This window comes from Equus asinus, chromosome 3 (assembly GCF_041296235.1).
Source record: "Equus asinus isolate D_3611 breed Donkey chromosome 3, EquAss-T2T_v2, whole genome shotgun sequence".
NCBI classification, from domain to species: Eukaryota; Metazoa; Chordata; class Mammalia; order Perissodactyla; family Equidae; genus Equus; species Equus asinus.
This window is the reverse complement of record NC_091792.1, coordinates 31,196,990-31,221,806: the sequence shown is the minus strand read 5'-3', so window position 1 is coordinate 31,221,806 and position 24,817 is coordinate 31,196,990. Positions and strand designations below refer to the sequence as shown.

Sequence of the window (24,817 nt, the reverse complement as noted above, 5' to 3'; positions counted from 1 at the left end):
TCTGCCTGCTTTCCCACCCCAGGTTTCTACAATGAAAGGGAGAGAATCGTGCCTGTGTTTTTTAAGTTCTTATCTGGCAACCATTCAGGCATAGCTCACATGAACTTACGAATTTTTTTAAACATCTAGACCCTAAGGAAAGGATCTTTTCATCAGGAAAGGCACACGTTGGAGATCTCTATGATGAATGCCACATTTGTAGTTACTTCTCAGTGTTGCTCATGTAATTTGGAGTTCAAGTTAATGGATCTTCTAGTATATTCTATTCAATCTCTATCAATAGTGTTTAAAAAAGAGCCTTTCTCCTATTGCCAGTGCTTTAATTATAATACAGTATTACTTCCTCTCTTCTGGGAAAAAGAAATGGATAATTTACCATGAGTCTATATAAAATAATTTACCAAGAGCAGGGTAGAGGAAAGCTGCTTTAGGTTCCCTTCATGCCCTCTTGGAGCCCCAGGGAAGAACATCAAAGGTAACAATGTGAAACGTTGCTTTCAGGCAGCTCATTTACACAGGTCCCACTTAGCACCATACTGCATTACATGAAGGTTGTTTTTAATAGTTCTTTCCCCAGTGCGGCTGCTCTTTATATCTTCAAAGACTACTATAGTTATTAATTCTCACAAAATTTTCACAAAGGTAGGTCATATGTTATTTTTGCTATTTTACTAATAATGTGATAGCACAACAGTAGTTTGATCATTTACCAAGGCTATCTGACAACGCAGGAACACATACATATGTCATTACATACATATCGTTCAGTTACGCAAATAGATAAATGAAAAATGCACATGTGAAAACTACAAACGTATTTTCTCTTACTATATGTAATTTTACTGTTTGAATATATAAAACAGTTTTCCCATTAATTCCATACATTTCTGAAATATTTTTTTGAAATGTGTGTGCAGACCAAATATGGCTTATTCACAACTTACCTGTGAATGGATGATTGCCTGCCTTGATGAATACACAGCACCCATAGTGTGCAAATTTAACATTCTGTAGGAACATTGACTTTATTATTAATAGAGTTTCTGTAGACTGATAACTCAGTTTCAATATCCTCTTTGCAAACCGAGGACCACGATAATATTCTTAAAATGAAGAAATATAGAAAAATCCCCTTTGACATTTTTCAAAACCTTTTACTTCTGTCTCTATTTCGTTTTCCTCTCTTCTCTAAATCTATTAATGAAATATTGCTTTTGTTAATGTTTTGCATTTTAATTGAAAAATGTAAAGCTATTTGCTTTTATCTTGATTGAATTTAAAAAAATAAAAATGAGAATTTAAAGAAATCAAATGTCAATCGAGTGTGTTAAGTTTATATAGTTCAAAACAATTGTAGAAATACAGAAATCAAGACCCCACCTGTCTACTCTGATACAGTTGCCCCTGCCTCCTCTTGATTTTAAATTTAGAACTCTAAATATCCTTAGCAGGATAGTTGCACATAATAGTGACAATGCATTTTAAAGAATATTCGTTCTTTTTAAAAACCATATCTCATGGGGCTGGCCCCATGGCCGAGCGGTTGAGTTCGCGTGCTCCGCTGCAGGCGGCCCAGTGTTTCGTTGGTTCGAATCCTGGGCGCAGACATGACACTGCTCATCAAGCCACGCTGGGGCAGCGTCCCACATGCCACAACTGGAAGGACCCACAACGAAGAATATACAGCTATGTACCAGTGGGCTTTGGGGAGAAAAAGGAAAAAATAAAATCTTTAAAAAAAAAACAAAACCATATCTCATAAGTGGCTATTGAAGTCTATATTTTATTGCTATGAATATAGCCAAGCCTGTGTTATTTTATATTAAAAATTTTTAAATACGATTTATTTGAAAGGATTAGAATTTTCTAGGTAAATAAAGATTATATGGTGAAATCATGCTCTCACATTTTTCTAGTCACTTATATTGGAAATAGTGAGAAAGTACCAAAGGTCTAATAAGGACTTGCAAGTCCTAGTTTAATTATAAGAATCACAATTAAAATGTGGTAAAAATCCTTGACAAACTGTTTCCTTATATCCTTTCCTCAAAACAGATAACTATTAAGGCCCCTTGATGGCAGATAATAAAGCAGGCCTATGTTATATCACATTAGATTTATTTCAAATACATGTTGATGCTACAGTTGGTTATTAGTATCTTGGGTCAGAACCCTACCATGGGATAGGGAAGAGAAAGGTGATTCAGTGTTAAGCATAAAGCAATGAGACAGAGATTATTGCTGCTCACAGAGTCTTCTCCTGACTTTCACCCAAATAACAAAAAGAAAGAATTGCAGAGAGAAACAGACTGGGACAGAAGTCAAATACTTGCTCCTTGGAGTTAGGTAGACATATTAGCATCCTGGCTCTGCTCTGTTGTGTGCGACTTACTTAATCTATCTACACCTCAATTTCCTCACCTGTAAAATAAGAGTAATCATACCTTTCTCCAGGGTTATGTGAAGTTAATTAAAAGAGCAAATTTACATGAAATTTATTGGTATTGTACCTGGTGCACAGTAGATGTGCAATTAACAATGGTCATTTTCAGTGTCCTTATTCTTGTTAGTCGTATTGATGAGAGGTTCCCTATCTGATGCACTGGCACCAGGTGGATGTTTGAAATCTCATAACATAAAACCGAGACTAGAAAAGGTTTCTTAAATGTAAAGTAAGAAGATACTAGCTATTTAGCGTTCAGATCCATGTCTGATCCAGGAATATAGATCTTTTTCCCCTTCACAGTTAAGGTGTCGCTCCTGAGCTGTCGTTATCACCATCACCCACTGCAGCTCAGTCCCCCTCTCTGGGAGCATTGCTGCCTCTGCTGGATATTTGCCATCTCATACGGCTTCAAAGATTGAAAGATTTAAAATTTACCCACACCCCACACCTCATGTACAAAGAACTAAATAAATGAAATCTATTCCACTAGCTTTTGAGATGAAATGGTAATGTTTTTACGTTCCATAGGGCAGATTGAACCAATTGACTATCATAAATTAACATAAATTTGGTTTGTTTAGACAGGAAGCCTTTAGAGGAGTCTGACACTTTAATCTACAAATGAACAATAAACTGTTCATATGTCTGTGTTACAGATTTGTCGCAAACTAAATGGTATCCGTTTCACCTGTTGTAAAAGTGCCAAAGACAGGACGTCGATGTCAGTGACGCTTGAACAGTGCTCAATCTTGAGGGACGAGCACCAGTTGCACAAGGACTTCTTTATCCGAGCACTGGATTGCATGAGAAGGTATCCCGTGTGTCTTCAACTTTCTTTCTTTTAAGGTCATTTTAAGATTTTTTTTTTTTGTCCAAATGCGTATTTTACTGGAGGACTAAACATTTAGTAACTTCATTGCGTTTCCATGGCTTATAGCTCATGACATGAAAGATGGAGTAATTTTAAGTATTCTCCCTACTCATTTTAGGCAATAAAAAAAAATATGGCCGGCTTTTGATTATATGCATGGAGGATATATTTTAGTAGGTCATTTAGACCCAAGTCAAAGAGCTCTGGTCATTTCGTATGTAAACTTGAAGACCAGAGTTCCTTTACATATAAGTAGCTATGAGTATGCCCCAAATAAAACTAAGTCGTCATCCAAATAAAGCCTTTCTACGTTGGAACTAATAGGTGATCTTCCCGTGACTTGCAGTGTCTCCGAGTCAGTAACCTCCTTCCTTAAATTATTTTCACATCACTCGTTGTAAAGATGGGATGACACTGATACTTTAAAATAGAGAATTAATATCGTTACTCTGCCGACATTTAAAATGCTGTGCCTGAAGTCATGTGTCTTGATTCATTTCCACAGTAATTAAGTCTAAGGTCTAAGCCGTAATGGGAAGGAAAAAGTGCCTCATTCACAATGTCTGTCAGCAAGGACACACGTTAATTAAAAAGTTAAGCAAAATTGTCTCTTTGCTACAAAGACCAACTCCGAAGCACACCAGGAAGCACAAGACAGGCTCCCTGTTCCTAGAAGGGAATGTCACGTGATGCTCTAGAGAGGACTGTTTCTCATCTGGCATGTCATTAGCTTCCACTTTTCTTTTAACTGCTGCAGTCTCTCAGTGGCGACACTGATGCTTGCCTGCCCTTGCCCTGTGCCTGTATGTTTTTGCCACTAATGAGAGGTTTCTGAAGTCCTCTATTTTACCCCATTTCATGTCTCTTGGCATTTTCACTGTTCGGTGGGGTTCTATCATGATTTTTTGATAAATGCATGAGAATGTCTTAGAGGTCTGACATGAACATCTCAGCCATATAAAACATGTTTGGTTGATATAAAAAACTTCTTTCAAAAATAACCTCTCAGCACTAACAGGAAAAATTCGTCATCTGAGTATGAAATCTTCAAATGTGCATAAAAAGAATACAGATGTCACTCTGGCTAGAGCAAAGGTGCTGAGTGAGGAGAGCAGAAACACATGATATTATAAGCCAGAAACACCGGAAGACTAAAGTGATTCGACCAACTTAAATTATCTAGAAGGTGAAATTGCTACATGTTTATTTAAGGTAGAGGTGAGAGAAGACCTTTAAATTAGAAAGATAGTTCTTTCAAACTGGTAAATAAAGAGTGTTTCTGTCATGCACATGTTAAACTGTAAAACTACATATTTTGATATTCCATAAAGGTTGTGCAGAATTGACATTATATATGCAACATATTTGCTCATGACTTAAAATTTAAGGGGGTTCATTTCTGGTAATTTTTTTTTTTGGTAAATTTTAAATCTGTCTAATTTATTCTTTGGTTTTCTGTATGTGTGAGGGCTGCGTGAGAGTGTAAATGTTTATATGTGTGTACGCACACACATTTAAGGGAAATAAGATGCGTTCTTTTCTTTAATAACTGCCATCATTTCCCTTGTCAGGTATTCTGTCTTACGACACAAGCCCATAGGTTTGATGAGTAGATGAGAGCATGGGGCTTGGGAGCCAGCTGACCTGAGTTTAATCCAAGCTCTAAGCCACTTGCCACAAACAAGTTAATCTCTTACTGCCTGTTAGTACCTTAGGCAAGTTAGTCAACCTCTTGATGCCTCCATTTCCTCATCTGTAAAAGAGATGTGATAATAATAGTAGCCCTTCTTAGGGGTGCCTTGAGGATTAAATGAATTGATATGTGTGAGGTGCTTAGAACAATGTTTGACACACAGTAATCACTATACAGTAGTCCCCCCTTATCTGCAGCTTCCCTTTTCGTGGTTTCAGTTACCTGTGGTCAACTGAAGTTTGAAAATATTAAATGAAAAATTCCCAAAATAAACCATTCACAAGGTTTAAATTGCGAGCCGTTCTGAGCAGTGTGATGAAATCTCATGCTCTCCTCCTCCTGTCCCCTGACATGAATCATCCCTTTGTCCAGTGGGTCCATACTTTTACACGGTATGCCTTCTGACCTTTAGTTGCTTGGTAGCCCCCTCTCAGTTATCAAATCGACTATCGTGGTTTCACAGTGCTTGTGTTCAAGTAACCCTTATTTTACTTAATAACAGCCCCAAAGTGCAGGAGTAGTCATATTAGCAATTTGGATATTCCAAAGAGAAGCCATAAAGTGCTTCCTTTAAGTGAAAAGATGAAAGTTCTTGACTTAAGGAAAGAAAAAACCTCACATGCTGAGGTTGCTAAGATCTACAGAAACTTTTATTACAGCATATTGTTATAGTTCTATTTTATTATTAGTTGTTAATCTCTTACTGTGCCTAATTTACAAGTTAAACTTTATCACAGGTGTGTATATGTAGGAAGAAACATACTACATATAGGGTTCAGTACTATCCTCATTTCAGGCATCCACTGGGGTCTTTTTTTTTTTTTTCAATTATTTCAGATCCTGGACCCATGAGCCTAGGCTGCACCGTTTTTTGTTTTTTTTTTTCCCTTCTTCTTCTTTTCCCCAAAGCCCTCCAGTACCTAGTTGTATATTCCAGTTGTAGGTCCTTCTGGTTGTGGCATGTAGGACGCCGCCTCAGCATGGCTTGATGAGCAGTGGCATGTCTGCGCCCAGGATCTGAACCGGAGAAACCCTGGGTTGCCAAAGCAGAGCATGTGAACTTAACCACTCTGCCACCAGGCTGGCCCCTCCACTGGGGTCTTGAAACTCATCCCCTGTGGATAATCTGGCACTACTGTATAATATTCGTTAAATAAATAAAAAATAACCATCAAGGGTCATGATGTTAACATTCTGATCTTCCAGGTGCAATAAAATCTAGCTAATTTCTACCTTTGTAGTCTTTTTTTTTTTTTTTTTTAATTTTGATCAGTGACAGTTTGGGCCAACTTGCAGATTTTTTGTTTTAAATATCGTCTTTTTTTTTTTTTAAAGATTGACCCTGAGCTAGCATCTGTGCCAATCTTTTATTTTTCTTCTTCTCCCTAAAGACCCCTAGTACATAGTTTTATATGCTAGTTGTAGGTCCTTCTAGTTCTGCTATATGGGATGCCACCCCAGCATGGCTTGATGAGTGATGTGTAGGTCTATGTCCGGGATCCAAACCAGTGAAACCCAGGCTGCCAAAGCAGAGTGTGTGAACTTCACCACTTGGCCACGGGGCAGGTCCCTGAAGCCTTGCAATCTTTATGAATATATTATGACATAAGGTTTGAATCCAATACCATATAGTAAAATAAAGTCTGCTGCCAACTCTTGTAAAGAAGATTTCAAATGCAATGTTTTTCCCATTTAAGAAAATAAGCTCTTTAAATACCACTTTTAAAATGTGCATGTGTTTACAAATGCAATCTTAATTATGGATAGATGGCATTCACTAAAGTAAGACTGGATAGTTTTCTTAGAAATATTTTTTGATGTTAATGTGTATTATTGTATGCTTTTACAAGTAGTCATAAGATTTGAGATCAAGGAGTCACCTTAGAAATTTAGTCAACTCTGCTTCACCTTAACAATAGTGAAACTGAGCTCTACAGAGCGTTCTGGCAAAAACTATTCAGATAGAAAGTATTAGAGCCAGCACTGGAACATAGATGCCCTCGTTATATGTTAATGTTATTTTCTTTGTACAGAATGAAACAAAATGCTATCACTTAAGATAATTTGGTAATGTATTTTGGTACCTCAGACCTGTTAGTTAAAATATTGTATGTCATACATGTCATAAACACCATGTGCTTTTAGAAATTTGAGGCTATTTGCAAGACCAGAGCGGTTTGCCCAAATCTTGAGACCTTAAAAAGCAAACTCTAGTTCTAGAATATAAATTATTTACTTTCAACCTTGTGTGTCATGTTTATCATTGTGTCCAAGCATCCAGCACAGTGTCTGGTCTGGAGTAAAATAAATACAAATAGTGGTTAAATAATTGCAGAACAGTCCGAAAAGGAATTCATTGTGCTGCCTTCTGTTTTTCAGACCCCTGTAGCAACTTTCTCATCTTTTTTTCAAGTTGTGTTTTCAATTTTGTTCTGAGTGGTAATTTGGTTATTACTTTTGTGTCAAAGCCTCGTGTCCTAGGGTTGCCCTACCGTCTCTGTAGCTTAATGGTCGGTCAACGATTAGCCAAAGGATGTACTCAAACAAGTCAGTCCAGTAAGGCTTACAACCTCTGCTGGTGTGTCTGTTTGTGAATTGGGGAACATATTCAAAGTTCAGAAATTTCCACATCTGCCCTGCCTTGTATTTCCACCAGGTCCTGTTAGGTCCTACTGGTCAGCTCAGCATGTGTGGAAATTTATCAGAGCCCTCCGTGGCTCCCCATTTCCAGAATCTCCTGGTTACATTTCTGGCTAGTCCACTGCTCTAGGAAGTGGCCCAAGTGGTGCTGCAATCTCAGGCTAGCTGTGAGGTGGGCCATCAGGATTCGTTTGCCTCCAAGAACACTAATGTTTCTGACAGTACCTGAGAGGGATTTTCCACTCTCCTCTTCAAATGCAGTCAGACCCCTTGCGCAGCAGCAAGTTGCTGGTTTCCACCGGCAGCCCCGCCCTGGTAGAACTGGAGCTGAGAGGGGCAGTGCTGGGAGCAGCGCCAGGAGGGAGGACCACAGACTCCTGCTCTTCTTACCGGCACTCAGCAGTTTTCCACAAAGAAACGCTTCTCAGCTTATTGCTTGACTTTGGTTGATCACCAGGGCACTGACATGGTTTTTTGACAATATTTTCCAGTGTCATAGTTTTTTGGGGAAGAAGGGGATTTGCAGAGCTCCTCACTCTGCCATCTGAGAAGTCCCACCCTCCAGACAGTGGCTTTAAAATGCACATAAGAACTCTTTTGGGGCTTTAAAAAACTATGTATATTTGGCCCCCACATGGTTTGTAACAGAGAGGTTCTGAGGTGGCTCAAGGGATCTCAATTTTTTAAGAACTTCACAAATACTCTGAGGCACAACTCTGGATTAAAACAAAATAGTGTTTTAGAGGAGTTGGATTTTTATACTTTTGAACATATTGGTTTTTTATTTAACATCAGTTGCAGTTTATTCTACCTTTGTATTATTCTAACTACCTTTCAGAGTATTTACTCTGAATTGTTTTTACGTTCACCAAGGTTATAATATCATCCCTGTTGTCCTAGATTTATTTTTTCTTTATCTGTATTAACTTTTTCTATTGTATTGTGCTTAACTCTGTAACAGTTTCAAATTATTTGTGGATGAGCAAAATGTTATAGATAAAAAGAAATAAATAAAGCTGCTTACTCAGAAACCCCTTCACCAGAATAAGTTCCATGGGAGCAAAGATTTTTGTTTTCCTGTTTACTGCTCCTCCCTGGTACCTAGAACAATGCCTAATGAAGTAGGCTCTGAACAATTATTCAATGAGTGAATGAATGAATGAATAACGTAGGTTTCTAAAATGTTCAGGTCCTGTATATTAGCAAGTTTTGTGCATACATAGATTTTTAGAATCAAGCATAGGATGTAATCACTCGATTGTGATACAGTTATAAGCATAAGTTCCAGAAGATGAACATGAAAGCTTTGGAGAGGTTATGATACAAATTCAAAAACAAACAGGTAAAAAGCAACCTACCTTAACTCACAGTCTAAATCTACCCTTTGTACAGTTTTCAAAAATTTCACACTCTCTTTTCCTACATATCCAGTATTACTTGCAGCCTCACACTCCAGACATGAGCCTCTAGTTACAATCTGTTTGACTGAAATGGCAGAAGAGCCTCTTCGCATGAGAAAGTTAGCAAGGTATCTGATAGATCGGACTCTCTAAGGAACTCTCAGTAGTTGCCTATATTGCAAGACCCAGAAAGCGATTCTCAACCCTCATTGCCCATTAGAAACCCTGGGAGGGGTTGGTAAATGGCAAGAGTCCCATAACAGACTAGCCTCTGGGCTAGAGCCAGAGTTGAGAACCACTTGACTGAAGTCTGCCTCATTTAAACCAACCCCATTTAGTAATTGATTTTAATGACTTTGGGTAAGACTATAAGCTTGGTATATCCATTCTTTATTTGAGTTTTGAAGTATATGTGTATTGGCAAATTCTCCCTTGATCATCTACAGCACAAATTTACAAAATGCGGGCTGAACAATCAGCAGATTTTATATATTTATTTTAAGAAAGGGAGAATGCAGCATCAGCACTCAAATTTTCGGTTATGGAATTGCCATTGAATGCTAAGAGCCATCTTGTCCCAATGCGTTTGCAGAAAGCATTTATAGTAGGCATTTTCAAATTTATATTTGATTAATAGATGATTAGGGTTGGACTTAAAAATACAAAATTTGATTGGATTATAAAATGTCATGTTTTATCAAAAAATAATTGTGCTGGGAAATTTGATTGCCACTCAAAAGTCAATTAAAATGAAAATGCTGGTGCAGTTATTTCCCCTAACAGGAACTCTGGGATTATGTTGCAATGTGACACCATATTGCTTAGTTGTCTGTCTGTAACTTATTTTCCTTATGCTACACTACTCTGCAATCTGTCATTCTATAATGGCTCCTTAAAATTAAGATAGTTGATATGCCATTAGTAAGATTAATCAGGGTACCTTTCAGCATACAACTCATTTATCACCCTTGAGATACAGAGCTTTAATCATTCTATTCTAGTAAATATTTAATTCATAAGAGAGAGGCTAAAAGGCCCATCAGCTTATTGAGTTTTATTATCTTGTTGAATGTCATATATTCTCAACATGTTCCACCTGAAATTTATATCTCGGGAGAGCATAACTTATGAAATGTTCTGCTTTATAAATAAGTGACATGTAACCAATTGATGTCAGTAAAGATTTAATTTCTCTTGACTTACTCCTTTGCAGAGTTCACTTTTGAGTCATGTAGTTTATTTGTGTTGAAACAGAAAAATGTCTTCCTTTTTTCCTTAGTCTTCTTTCCACTTTGGCTTTTTTTTTTTTACTTTTGTTTGGTTGTACTATTCGGAGAAGAGCTGCTATTATTTCCTATTATCTCCTATTTCAAATACTAAAGTGAATAACAAGCACTGTAGACATAGGTCATTGAAGCTTTCAGTTATCTCTTGATTACTTGAAAGGGATGTGTTTGTGCAGAACAGCAGAAGCAGGGACAGTTTTTCATCATCACTAAGTGTCATCTCTTCCCTGGAGAATTTCAGTGCTGTGGTTGCTCCGTTACTTCAGTCCATATCGGTGACAAATGGACGTAATAAGCCCAGAGGGAGCCCCCTTCATCTTCGAGTTGCTAATAATTACACAAAAACTGACCCCTTTAGGACGTTATTTGCTTCATCTGATGGGTCATGAGTAATACTGTAGAGAAGACACTTCTTTAGAAATCACATTGGAGAGAGAATCTTGACAAGATATCCACAGAGGAACCACCAAAGAGAACTGACCTTACTGCAGAAATCAAAGAATGACCTACACAAAACCCTTCAACCTCCTGAACAAAATGTATGTGCTAATTTTAGGCAAACTTCTTCCTATGTTTATGTGTGTCATATTATTTTGTTACTAAAAAAGTAGTGACTGTGAGATCTGTTTCTTTTCCTTAATTTGTTTTGTATATAATATTTGTTGTCTAGTACTAGTGATTTGAGACTCTGTGAGTATGGAATTTGTCATCCAGAGTGACTGCCAGCTTTAGAAATGCCTTTCCAAATAGGTCACTTCTTTCAATTCTTGAAATTATTGACTAAGGGCCTGGACATATAAGTGGATAGAATATATACTTTTTAATTTAATTTAATCAAATATAAATGAATCTAATTAAAATAAATAGATTCAACTTATTTCTGCCACAAACATGAAGTAAGCAAGACCTAGGGTTAAATCTTTATTCTAATGCTTATTATCTGTGCAGCTTTTGACAAGTTAATTAATCTCCAGCTTCAGTTTCCTAATCTGTAAACCAGGCATAACAGTCTCCCTGTCCTATAGATGTTGTGTTAAATGAGATCATCACTTCCTTAAAGTCTCTGTGCCCAGTGGATATTGGGTGCTCCGCTTAATAAATTACCCTTGCTCTCCATGTTCTCCCCATCTCTATATACCCTTCTTATTCTTCTCTTTCCCATGTTTCTCTAAAAGTGCCTCCTCTGATACTCCTGAAATTGAGGAATTTCCCTGGTTTTCAAGGTCTTAGAAGAAAAGTCCCAGGATTAATACTTGGTTTCTAAAAAGCGTAAACTCTTTCTCGGTGACTATGGGCTAGAAGGTTTGGATATCTTGCTAGAGCCCTATTACTAGCATCAACAGAACCTAGGATTAGTGCTCCTCTGAGGTTCCCAGGTCACAGTGCCTCAGCACTCAAGCATGGAACTTGTGAATGTCCAACTCTTGAATGCCCACAGACTTGATTAGCGATTTAGGGTGTCCAGTAAATAACGAGCCAGGAACCCCACCTTAGGAGATGACCTGGGCAAATATATCATCAGCAGAAATATATCATCATCATATTTGTAGTCAAAAGTAAACATTTATTGAATATCTACAATGACAGAGTACCATGCCAAACTAATGAAGAAATAAATTTGTAATAATAATAGCAGCTAATAGTCAATGAGTTCTTGCTATGCAGTAAGAATTACATTAAACATTCTATATGAGGAACTTCTATTAATCCCTCAATGATAGTATGAGATAGAAGAGGCCACACGCCTAAAACTTTTAATTATTAGAGTGGATCAAGGGAGAAAAGGAATCCCTACAGCTCAATATAGTCCTGGGGGAGGTTGGATTTGAACTGTGTCTTGAGGATGGCTACCATTTAGGAAGTAGCAAGAGGGAGTTAGGAGTTCTTGACTAGGAATATTTGAGTGGTTAAGACTAAGAGTAGTGTTTATTAATTCATCGCATTTGTTATGTGTTTTTATTTACATAAATGGTATCATAATGTATGTCATGTTGACAACGTATATTCTCTAGCAGGTACCACATTTTTGAGATCTATGTTCATATATAATGTCTAGCCTTCTCCTTTTAACAGCTATATAGTATTCCTCTCATGAATAGACCACAAGGTACCTGTCCTCCTATTGAATTTTAGCTTGTTTCTGATATTTTGCTATTACAAGCAATAGTGTAATAGACATGAATGCGTGTATATTTATGAATACAAGTATGAGAGTTTCTTTCTTATATAAACCTGCAAGGGAAATGAGTGGTAAGGTCGTTATATTTTCTATTTTACTAGATGCTACCAGATTGCTCTTCAAAATAGCTATACGAATTTATATCCCACAAGACATGCACTGGTATTCCCATTTTCTACATGTCCCAATAATAGCACTATCAGAGTTTTCACCAATCTGATGGTGAAAAGTGATATGTTGATTTAATTTATATTTTCCCAATAATAAGTGATATTGGAAACCCTTCTAAACATTGATTAGCCATCTGGGTATCCACCTCCAGCATCTCATATTTAATATGTTTCACACATTGGGGGTTTGCGTATAATTGCAAGTGAAGAAAGGATTCCAGCATTTATGGACCACAGGTTTATTGTGTTTAAGTCAAGTCCTAGAGAAGAGGGTTTCCGTAGTGATAGTTTTTTAAAAATATTTTTTATTTGTTTTGTTTATTTAAAAAAAAAATGGAAGCAAAGTGGAATAAGACAGAGAGTCTCCTGGGTTTGGATAGAGAGATGCATGGTGTTTGACAGGAACCCGTGGTATGATACGAGACTTTTCAGCAGTGACAGGGACAGAGCTCATTTTAGACAAAGGAAGGAAACTTCCAGCTGAGACACAGACACAAACCTGTAGGCAGGCAGGGGGATGATTGCTGCCTTCACACTTGGAAAATGAAGTGTAACAGGAAGTAGTCCTAGAAATGGCTCGTTCTCATTAAAGAGGACTGAGACACAGGCAGCTCAGGCCTGAATGATCTGTGGAGAGCAGTTAGCCGAAAGCTAGAAAGCTTATTTATGCTCCTGGATGGTTGAGATTCAAGAACCAAGGAGGTGAGGGGGTGTAGCCTCATATTGCTGAATCTGAATGCCGTGTCCAAAGAGAGAAATAACTCAGAATTAAACACGTGGATGTGGAACAAATATCGTAGTTCTACCTCAGATCTTGCTTACTTTTAAAGTTTACAAGTTTGTTAAGGCATTCGGTTCCCATATAAGAATGCTTCCCAAATCTCAGACATTCATTTATCCACCTAACGATGTTTTCACGTGTCATGTGAACAATCATTTATTTTAGCCTTGTCCTAGGCAGTGATATTCATGAGTTCATGTACTTGATGTGCCTGTTATGTTTGTGCTAATGCACATGACAATATACCCAAAACTATGAAAATCAATATACTATCAGTGTATTGTGTAAAAACTAAAGTACTCTCAGTGTAACGTTTTGCCTTCAACAGAGTGCTTGCTATATTCTAGTAAATGCTGTCATAGAAGGGTTTCAACCCTCCTTCTCACCTGAATTTTGGTTATAGTGCTTCAGTCTCTAGCTCAGGAGAGCAAACTGGAAGTCTTCAAAGGCCACTGACTAATGAAAACTAGACTGGAAGGCAAGAGTATTTGTGGAAAAGCAGTGAGAATATTGCAAACTCTTCTGATTGGAAGATCACAGATGACAAAAAAGTTCAAATGCCTGACATAATGCATTTATGCCTGAAGAATAATGGTCTCAAGTCTCAGGGGGCAAAAATGTATTATGCACAGTGACAGCCCATTCTCTTCCAGTCATTGAGCCTATTGGTATTCATATGAATGTGAATGACATCATTATAGGGATCGAGAGTGTAATTTATAAAGCATGTAATTTGCAAAATTAGTAGTTTATTAGGGTAACAAATCATACGTGATATTTCTCAAGTGTCACAGCATTGTTTTGCGGGAGTCGCTGCTCTGAATCCTCTAAAATCTAACAATGAAGCCAGCTCAGCAAGAGCAGATGCTTCAGTATGGCACGTAAAGTGAGGATAGTGTGATGGTTAGGAGGAAGGACTGTGGGGGTAGATCCCCTGGCTTTCCACTTCTTAGCAGTGGGGGTGAAATTCTAAGGGCCCTCAGGCTCTTTATCTGTAAAGTGAAACAATGTACATAAAGAAATTGGTAACAGCATATAGTATATAGTAAGTGCTTGAGAAGTTTAAATATCATTGTAGTAATTTCACCAACATCCTCATCTCATAGAGTAGTTGTGAAGATTAAATTAAACAATGGCCATAGAAGCCCTTAACCCGGTACTTGTTATACAGTAAGGATCAGTAAATATTAAATGCCACTAGGGCTGTTATTGATGGTATTGTGGTGGTGATTGGCATTATTATTATTGCTTTTATTGCTACCGCCTTCTTTGTCATAATGGCCTCCCATTGGATTGTTTTTACTAAACCGTGCGTTACTGTGATGTCTCCAAACTATATTGAAGAAAGTAAAAGTAAAAGAGACAGCCTTTTCAATTATTCATATCATCTATACACTACTTCTCAAGGAGTATTCCCCGGGCCAGCAGCATCAGCATCACCCAAGAACTTGCTAGAAATGCAGATTTTCAGGTCTCACCACAAACCTACTGAATCAGAAACTCTAGGAGTGGGTCTGAGGCGTCAGCGTTTTCATGAGCTGTCTAGCCGATTGTGATGCACACGTAAGTTTCATAACCACTGGTCTAGGGTAAGCATTGTGTTACATTTTTAACAGTTTCCTTGAGATATAATTCACATACACATAAAGTAACATGCCATACAAGTTACCCACTTAAAGTATATAATTCAGTATTTTTAGTGTATTCACAGACTGGTGCGACCATCGACACAACCTAATTTTAAAACCTGTTTATCACCCCTGAAAGAAACCCTATATCCATTAGCAACCTTTCTCCAACCTCCATCCCCTGAGCCATAGGCAACCAAACCACTTGTTTACTTCTGCCTATTGTGGACGTTTCATATAAATAGAATCATACAGTATGTGGTCTTTTGTAAATGACTTCTTTCACTTAGCATAGTATTTTCAAGGTTCATCCATGTTGTCAGACATTTTTTACTACCTTGTAGAGTTCCCTCTTTGTGAATATTCTTTCCCTTCATTTCTGCAGCATTAACATGAGGCTTGTTTATGATTCTCCAGAACAACTCATGTGCTTGTGCGTATACATGTGTGTGGGGTTTGGGGGTGGGGGAGCTGGATGGGATTGTGTATATGTGCTGTGTGTTTTAATTTTGTGCTTTTCCATTCGGTAGAGACTACTAAAAAGCTTAGGACCAATTTGGTGATCTATCTACTTCAAATGTATAGAATTCATTAAAGGGCTTTTTTTTTTTAATACAGTGGTCTCATTTCTAGTTCCATTTTATGACATTACTCTTGCATTTACTATTTCTTTCTCACTTTTTATTCTTGATATCTTACTGAATTTTATATATCCATTTAAACTGTCTTAAATTCTTTTTAAAACAAGTCAGGATTTAAATATTTAAAAATAAATCACATAAAATATTCCCTCTTTCCTGTTCTCAAGACTCTTCCTAAATCTGCTCTCAGCCCTTATCAAGTCAAGTTGAATAATACTGATTTATAGCTTTTTCAAACTGCAAAAAAGCTTCCGGTCTCTTATACCTGAATTTATGTGTCTTCAAGTGATGTCTGTCTTCTCAACTTTTTGAGAAAATAATGACATTATATTTTTATATGCTTCAGAGTTTGCAATCACTATGACTGCTCTAGAAAATAGGGACACAATAGATATCTTTGTTCAATTTCTGTTTCATAATTTAATTTTATAACATAAATTCAAAGATAGAATTTTTATAACACTGTTTCATTTGATTTTGTGATAAAGATTTTTTTTTCTCTAGGAAAGACTAGAGCAAAAGTGAGAAAAAGGCATATTAGGGCTGTCAAGAGATATTATTTTTGCCCAAAAAGGAGGGGGAAAATGCCTTCTTCTTCACAAGGATGAATTGATTTTACAGCAGCTGCTCTTGAAATAGATGCATTTATTTAAAACTCCTACTATCTCTAGTCACTATAGAAAAAGAAAAACCATTTTTCCTATAAGATACCAGAAATCTCGCATGCATATATGCAAGGTATGTATGATTGGATATTCCAGGGTCATAAAGTCAGAAGGGAACCGAGGCTACTGTGAAGACCTGCGTGGGTTCAGCTTGACCACATGAGAAATGTGTGGTTGACAGCCTCTGAAAAGCCCAAACTCCAATGATCATTTGCCAAGTTTATCTTTTTCCTCTGTGGTCTGACTACATAAACACAATTTTATTGTGCATGTTAATAACTTTAAAGTTGCTAATGAATTCTGTGGCTCCTGGACAGAGGACTGTACATAGTAATTGGAAATTGATTCTAAATCATGGGGCTTTATTTGGGGGTTAAATAAATCTATCTTTAGAAAACAATACAGTCTGATATTCACACAGTCAGTTATAACCTCTCCCAAATGCAATCCTTAAAGTTATTTCATAAATTAAAATATTATGTTATTGAGGTTATGGTTTCAGATCATAATGGAAAATGGAAACTGTGTTCCATTTCTATTTATGGCAAGGTAAAAAGAAAGTCGTTTCTTTGCCATCTGTTTTATGTAGTTTTATGATAAATGTGTGTATGTTTACTGTGCCAGCTTTGCCCATATCCCTTGAATAACAAAAATAGGATACACTAACAATCGTGGTATGGATGCTGGGATGAAAGGAAAATGAAAAATAGTCAATATTTTAAAAAGCCTTAAGAATTTTGGGATGTTGGTATATTAGTGCTAATGAAAATGATTGCGTGTCTGTGTATTTTTCAAATATTAAGCTTAATTTGAAAGTTAGTAATTATCTTTTGAATATCCTTATCACCAACTAAATATTAAAATGGTGTTGGCGCATTTTGCCAATATGTTGTTGAACTCTGCTAACTTCCTCCTAGAGATGGATTAGTAATGGACGCAAAATTTTAATTTAACTAATTTTATCACAATCAAGGAATAAAAGCAAAGTTCAAAGAATTTTGAAAGACTGGACCTTTGTGTGTAGAGGGTAGGAGAGAAAAAGCAGCTTTCTAATTAATGTGTGGTTTGACGAGGTAAAACCTTGCTCTCATGGACCCGTTGGCCAGGTTGGTTGTGAGAGTCTTCCAGGCAATCAGGGCTTTCTCTCCCCAGCAGAGGCAAGCCTTCTCCTTGTGCAGGTGGTCCTCTAGATGGAGTATTTGCCCCGGCAGCTAAAAGAAAAAGTTGCTACAAGGAAAGTAGTTTGAAGTCTACACAGCTGTTGATTTTTCATTTAAGGAGAATTCTTGGCATTCTGATATTCTTGCCACGCCCTGTAAAAAAAAAAAAAAAAAAAAACTGTTGAAGCAGCATTCTTATTCACATATAAAAGAAACCTCTTCATCATTATCATTGTGTAGTTCATTCATTGGTATCAAGATACCCAAGGGCAAAATATAGTCTTTCAAGTTAAGACAAAATTTTATTGAAGAATCTGAACAAGCGTAGTTAACATTGCTTTTCCCATTTCTGTTGGGATCTATACCTGAGGTCTATAATTATGTTGTCTGAGTGAATCAGTGTTGGAAGGACAGCTAGTCTAAGACTTCTTAAGATCTTATGTTGATGAATATATGCCTAATAAAGTAATTCTTTTTTACTCTATTCTTTAATCTCTAAGATACGGTTCTTAAGTCTATACTAGCCCTTCGATTAAGTTTTGTGGAAGATTTTTCAGTTGAAGCCTCTGTCCCTTGAATCTAATGTGATGGTGGCCAAGAGCAAACAGGCTGGAGAGCAATAGGACATTTCCTTCTGGGGTCTGAACTGATTCCACTGTGAAAAGATGTGCTTCTCTGAGCAACAGTGAGAACTTATATAGAATTCCTGGAGCAAGGTTTGATCTCTGTGATTGGGGAAATAGTCTAAAACCACCTCAGAGGATAGTCTACAGCCACTGTTTTTTTGACAAAATGAATTTGGTAGCCTTGCAAGACTATGCTCCAAATAAAGTAACTGAAATGACAAGGTGAATTGCAATGTACCTTTTTATATTATTCTTTGACTTGCTTTGAAGACCGAAGTTATAGATATTAAGCAAATACATATATATGTACAATTTTAATGTTCATTTTGCTTAGACTTAATTTGATCTCGTTCATAAATTGCACTTTCATTCAGATGACCCAATCGTTATGACTTGTGAGAGACGCGCTTGTTGTTACACTACTGTTTCAGCCAATGTTTAATATTAAGTAAAAAAATTCAACATTGTGTTAGCTCATGAAAATGAGACAAATTGAGAAAAAAAGAATAACCATAAGTTGACACATCCACTTCCCTCTGATTATTTTTCTCATTATTTCCATGGGTTTGTGAAGGACCACAAGCTTTTGGTACAGAATAAATGTTGTTTTTCAAGCCTTTATTGTTATTTTCCTAAAAGTCAGTTTTCGAACTACTTCCATTTCCATGCACTTGTAACTTTTCATATTAATGGTATTTTAAGACTGCAACATTTGGAAAGGACCTTAGCGATTACCTTGTGACTCTTGCCAACCAAGGCGGGAATTCTTTACACAACATCCCTGACAGATTGTCAGCTAACCTTTACTTGCACATGTTCAGTAGCAGGGAGTTTGTTATTTTGTGTATTGACCCATTCCATGCTTGGACAGCTATACATTTTATAAAATTTACCTTCATATTATGCTGTCACCCTATAACTTCCAGTCGTTAATCCACTCATCTGCCTGTGTCAACATAGAATAAGTCAGCGTCTCCTTCCTTATGTCAGCCTGCGAGTGTTTGAAGATGATTACTACGTTCGCCTTATTGTTTAAATCCCTTTAAGATGTAAAAGCAGATGCAACTCCTTCTGTCTTTTCTAAAAGATGTTGCCACCATCTCTCAATGCATTCTTCATTTTTAACGCCCTTTATAAATAATTGCAAGGAAGATTGGACATCATGTTCTAAATGTAATAAGGAGAACAAAAAGTAAAATAGGACAGAAGTTTACATGTCCCTTCCATTCTCTCTCCCTCCTTACCTTCCTTCCTTCGTTTCCTTCCTTCCTTCCTTCCTTCTTTCTTCCCTCCATTATATAATGCTTACTGTACCATGCACTTTTCTAAGCACTTTACAAATATTAACTTTCCTAAACCTAATTTATTTGTTTTCCTTGGTGAGGAAGATTGGCCCTGAGCTAACATCTGTTGCCAATCTTCCTCTTTTTTTGCTTGAGGAAGATCGTCCCTGAGCTAACATCTGTGCCAATCTTCATCTATTTTGTATGTAGGATGCCACCACAGCATGGCTTTATGAGCAGTAGATAGGTCTGTGCCTGGGATCTGAACCTGCAAATCCTGGGCCACTGAAGCAGAGCACACAAATTTAACCACTACACCGCCAGGCTGGCCCCACCTAAACCTTATTTTAACCCTAAGGATTAAGTTTTAAAATGAGGAAACAGCCACAGAGAGGTTAAATGACTTGCTCAAGGCCTCACAACTAGAAAGTGGTGTGAGGCCAGGTCCACGCTTCTTTTGATCTACATTTATCTCTTTGTACGTGGATCCACAAATTGCATGACCTTTATAAAAGAACTCTGTCTCACTGTGTAGTAAATTGCAACATGTAGTCCTTTGTCATATATATTGCTATCTAGCACAGTTTCTCCAGAGCTCTGCTAGGGTAATTGGTATTTTGCAATGAAATATAAATGTATGTTTTTTGGGTTTTTTTTTTAAAGATTTTATTATTTCCTTTTTCTCCCCAAAGCCCCCCGGAACATAGTTGTATATTCTTCCTTGTGGGTCCTTCTAGTTGTGGCATGTGGGACGCTGCCTCAGCGTGGTCTGATGAGCAGTGCCATGTCCGCGCCCAGGATTCGAACCGACGAAACACTGGGCCGCCTGCAGCGGAGCGCGCGAACCTAACCACTCGGCCAGGGGGCCAGCCCCAAAATGTATGTATTTTTATTCCTATCAACCTTACCCTTGAGATAAGTATGGTGGCCGCATTGTATATTTTCAGAGCTTTAAGAAATGCGGCTGAGGGCCAGCCCCCATGGCCTAGTGGTTAAAGTTTGGTACACTCTGGTTTGGCAGCCCGGGTTTGGTTCCTGGGCACAGAACCCCTCCACTTGTCTGTTGCTGGCCATGCTGTAGCAGCAGCTCACATAAAAAAAAGAAGATTGGAAACAGATGTTAGCTTAGGACGAATCTTCCTCAACGCCCCCCCCCCCCAAAAAAAGGGACTGAGTTTTATAATAGAACATACTTCTACACAATCATATGTAACTAATAGATAATTTAAGGGATCTTCAAATAAAAAAAAATTCAAAAGAGAAATTTCATGGAACAGTTTCTTTGAACATGAAGAAATACCTACATTGAAAAATCATGGAAAGTTCAAAACCGAAAATTCGACGTGTGCATATCAGGTAGCTACTCTGGAACAAGTTTGTGGTTGATTGTTAGACTAAACCAGACCACAAAGTCTGGACCAAGTTTGAAAATTGATGAAATGGACAATTTGGACCCGGTTCAAGTTTGTGTCAGCTCACTGAGCAAGCAGTGCAGTGATGTCAAAGAGAGCGCCAGGTGGATGAGGAGTTGCGCTTACCCAGGACCTACTTTTCCTCATGGAGGCCCACTCAAAACACCAGGGTGGGAAAGGGAAGCGGGAAATCAGACCCCTGAGCTAGCTCTATTTAATGCCATTGGTGGAGTGGAGCCGTGTCTCCCTCAGGGCTCTGCTTACCCACAAAAGGCACGTTTACAGCGTGATGGTGACCTGCTTCTCTGCTCACTCTCTTTCTGCAGCGCAGGGCCTATGTAGGCTCACTTTAGTTGACCACAACCCTATTGTTTCTACCAAAAGTATTTGGTTTCATTCTGGCTCATTATTCTATTTTAGCAGAAGCCATTTACCATAAGGAGTAGACGGCTCTGAATACTCTCTTATGTCAAAGAAGTAAGCAATTTTTGAGTGTATATTATTTACTGGAAATCATGATTCATATTGAAGATAGCTATATGAATATGATCTGTTCCTTGTCCTTGAAAACCTCAATACCTATTGGGAGATAAGCACATACAAATAAATAATGATGGATTAGGTTTTTTATGATATTATGTATAAAAGGCTTTTGAAAACATGGATAAGAGAGCAATTAAATCTTTGGGGGTGGTGCAGGAGTATGGGGCAATGTCGGGGCTACAGAGAGAAAGTAACCTATAAGTTGGTATTATTATGAGACAGGTAAATTAAGAAAGAATATAGTCCACCCACAAGAGACTTTGATGCTTCTTTAAAAAATTTAAAAAGCTATTGATTACTCTAGAAATTTCAGCATGTTTTGCTAGAGGCCTAAGATTGGGACACAGAGTCAATAAATACTGAAAGTAGATTACTTTATCAAGTTATGATTTCTGAGAAAGCAGTGACTTTAAGAAAAACTAGAAAAGTGACTTTTATAAGTATCCAGATTTAAGAGCCCTTATCACTCCACAAATACATTGGTTTCCTAGGTGATTTCCAACCTGCCTGCGCTTTCTCCCTTTATAACCAGCTTCATCAGACTTAGGCAGGCAAGACAGTATATTTGGGCTAGAAATCTGTGATACAAAGAAAATAAACCTAATCTCTCCCATTAATTCTAGTTTTAGTTGACCTCTTCTCAATACATGTAAACACCGTTACTACTCAACCCAAATTAACCTCCGTTCTTTATTCCAGGAATGAGGGAAAGCTGTGTTAGAGCCAGACATCTTGCAATAGATAATCATTAGCTGATTTTTTTCTAAGAACCCTCCCCATTTCTTTTAATACTGGATTATATTAAAAATATTGCTTCTGCAAAAATAGAATTTCATTTTAGTTTTTCTATTTTGTTTAAGAAAACTCAAACTCTTCTTGTTTTTGAATATTTCATTCATAATTGTTAGGTGAGAGTGGTATGTGAATTCTGCGTTGCTTTAAACGTAATATTGAACTGGAGGGCAGCTAGCCTCTTGTACTATCGTATATTGTTGGAATAGAGAACAGATTGAACCTAAAATAGCTTCCTCAAAGATGCTCTAAGAAAGAAAAAGGTACGATCTGTGAAATAGTAGCCCAGTGATAGAACACTGTTTATTTTAAAACCATTTGTGAAAGGGAGGCATTGTTTTATTTGAGTGAGTCCAAGAAATCAGAATTAGTTCTCATTTTCAAGTCTTTCTGATAGTGTGAGCTGATTAAAATAGCAAATCAGTATACAAATAACTATTACTCTAAATCCCCGTGTTGTACTGATGAGCTTCTGGTATTTACTGAAGCTAAAGGATAATCAATTTTAATCAAATACATTTATTTATTAACTAGCATGAACATGGCCCAGATTCAGTACCCTTGTCAGAGACAGCAATGCTTGGCTCTCCAGGGGGACCTAGACTCAAGCAGTACTTTTAAAGACTATTCTTTAGTACAAGGCACGTTAGGTAGGTAAATTATGTTCCTTGCCCTAAAATAAGTTCAGTCTGGTAGGAGAGACAAGACGTACACAAATAAAGAAAATGCAGGGCTTCATGCGGTGAATGCCATCTGGTTGGATCCAGAAAGTACTCTAAGTCTTCACAGGAGGGCGAGATCCTCTGATGCTCACTTTGCCTGGAGCATTTGAATTGGAACTACAGGAATAATGGACTGATTATATTTATATATTATTTTTACTAAATCTCAGGCACTGGAGATTCTAGAAATTTTAAAAAGAAGCAAGAAGAGCACTGCACAGAGAGAATGGATTTGCAGAAAGTTTTAGGGAATAAGAAAGCAAATTTTGATATACTGTAAGCATTGGAGCTCAAGCAAATAGAATATTACCGATTCTGGATTTTATGCCTTCATCTTTTGCCTGTGGGTATGTAAGAATTTCCATAATCTTTATACTCAGGCAAATTTATTTCTGGTTTGGCATAGGAGTCTTTGTAATGTTCACGTCAGTACTGGCTGACCTCTTCATTTCAAGTCCCAAACTGGGAGTGTATATGTCAAAATGTCTTTTGCATATGGAATAGCTACTGACACATTCCCCTTTTTGAATCTTAAGTGGAAATACATAAATTCAGCTACTCGCTTGAGTGCAGCTTTGCTTTAGTTCTCTCCTTCAATCACTAACTAGTACTGGAGAGGAAGAATAATAAACCTGTATTAAGTAGAAGCCAGTGAAGAATTTGGTTATAGATTAAGTTTCTGTAACTTCAGAATCAGATAGACAGATAAAAATAATGCAGATAGAAAAAGCTTATGATGGATTTTAACATCTTCATATTAAAATGGAGCTTTTTTCTCATTATAAACATTCCTATGAAAGGTGCTACATTTCTTAATGTAGGTTTGTGATGTGATGATGTATTTATAGGTTCTCATTTGTAATTAGTTGTTTCCATGGCACCTGTCAGTTTCGAACATGGTTACCAAACATGGGTACCAAACATGGGTATACTCTGACATCACAGAGTATAATAAAATTTAAGAGAAAACTTGTCGCCTTAGCGTTTTTCTCCTATCCATCATTTGTGTGGTTGACAGGTGAGGGATGAGAAAATTCTCTGAGCAAAGCCTTCAGAGTTCCCAAATAACCAGGACAAGACAAAAAGGTGTATTTGAGTTGTAAAATGCAGCTCCAAGTTGACGTGTCTCCCTAATTTCTTCTAGTCACTAGTGTTCAGATTTCCAGAGGCGACTAGAGGACAGTACACTTCCAACTTAGTGTATCCTATAGTAACCATGGATATAAAATATTAATGGTACCAACCCTTTGCAGATTTAGATTTGCCGCTTTTTAGCACTTGAGGCTGTTCATTTCCTTGTAAAATATTTATCTTTAGGCTAAGCTGCTTCCAAGTTGTCCTTGGCACTTTGTTACCCACCAAAACATCCAATAGTAGCTTCTTTCTGGGGCCTGGAGCTGAGGTTGTCCTGGGAATGAAAAGTCCTTGAAGCTGACTTTCTTCATCTTCCTATCACTTACTTCCTTAGGGAGATTAAATTTTTACAGGTACCACATCATCTTGCTCTGTTTATATAGTCTCTGTTCCGTAAACCATTGTATCTAATGTACTATTCAAAATTTCCTTTGTAAGTTTATTTTGGAAAAGAGAGACACCATTTAACATTTTTTCTGTGTAGCTTGAAATTTTTTTAACCAAATTTACTTGCAGTAGCAATGTTTATAGTTTAAGTGTCTCTCATTTAAAAGAAAGCATTTCCAAGTCACAAACTATTCAAATACTAATTGTTTTTGTTGTTGTTTTTAATTAAAGGATTCATAGTACTTTCTATGGAACAAAACTTTCTGTAAAACAGAAACATTTTGTAGAAAACTGAATAAGATTTATACAACAATGAACAAATGCTATTTACAACACTTATAATTTAAAATGACCACTT

At 37.2% G+C, this 24,817-nt stretch overlaps 1 protein-coding gene across 21 annotated transcripts in view; it reads left to right on the top strand.

Annotated features, from left to right (window-relative positions):
• Positions 1-24,817, top strand: part of INPP4B (inositol polyphosphate-4-phosphatase type II B) — a 794,515-nt gene that overhangs the window by 699,737 nt on the left and 69,961 nt on the right. For all 21 annotated transcript variants that reach the window (XM_070504821.1, XM_070504820.1, XM_070504819.1 and 18 more), the window contains one exon: positions 3,103-3,257. In XM_070504821.1, the coding sequence (XP_070360922.1) occupies positions 3,103-3,257 (155 nt within the window). The remainder of the gene's footprint in view (positions 1-3,102; positions 3,258-24,817) is intronic.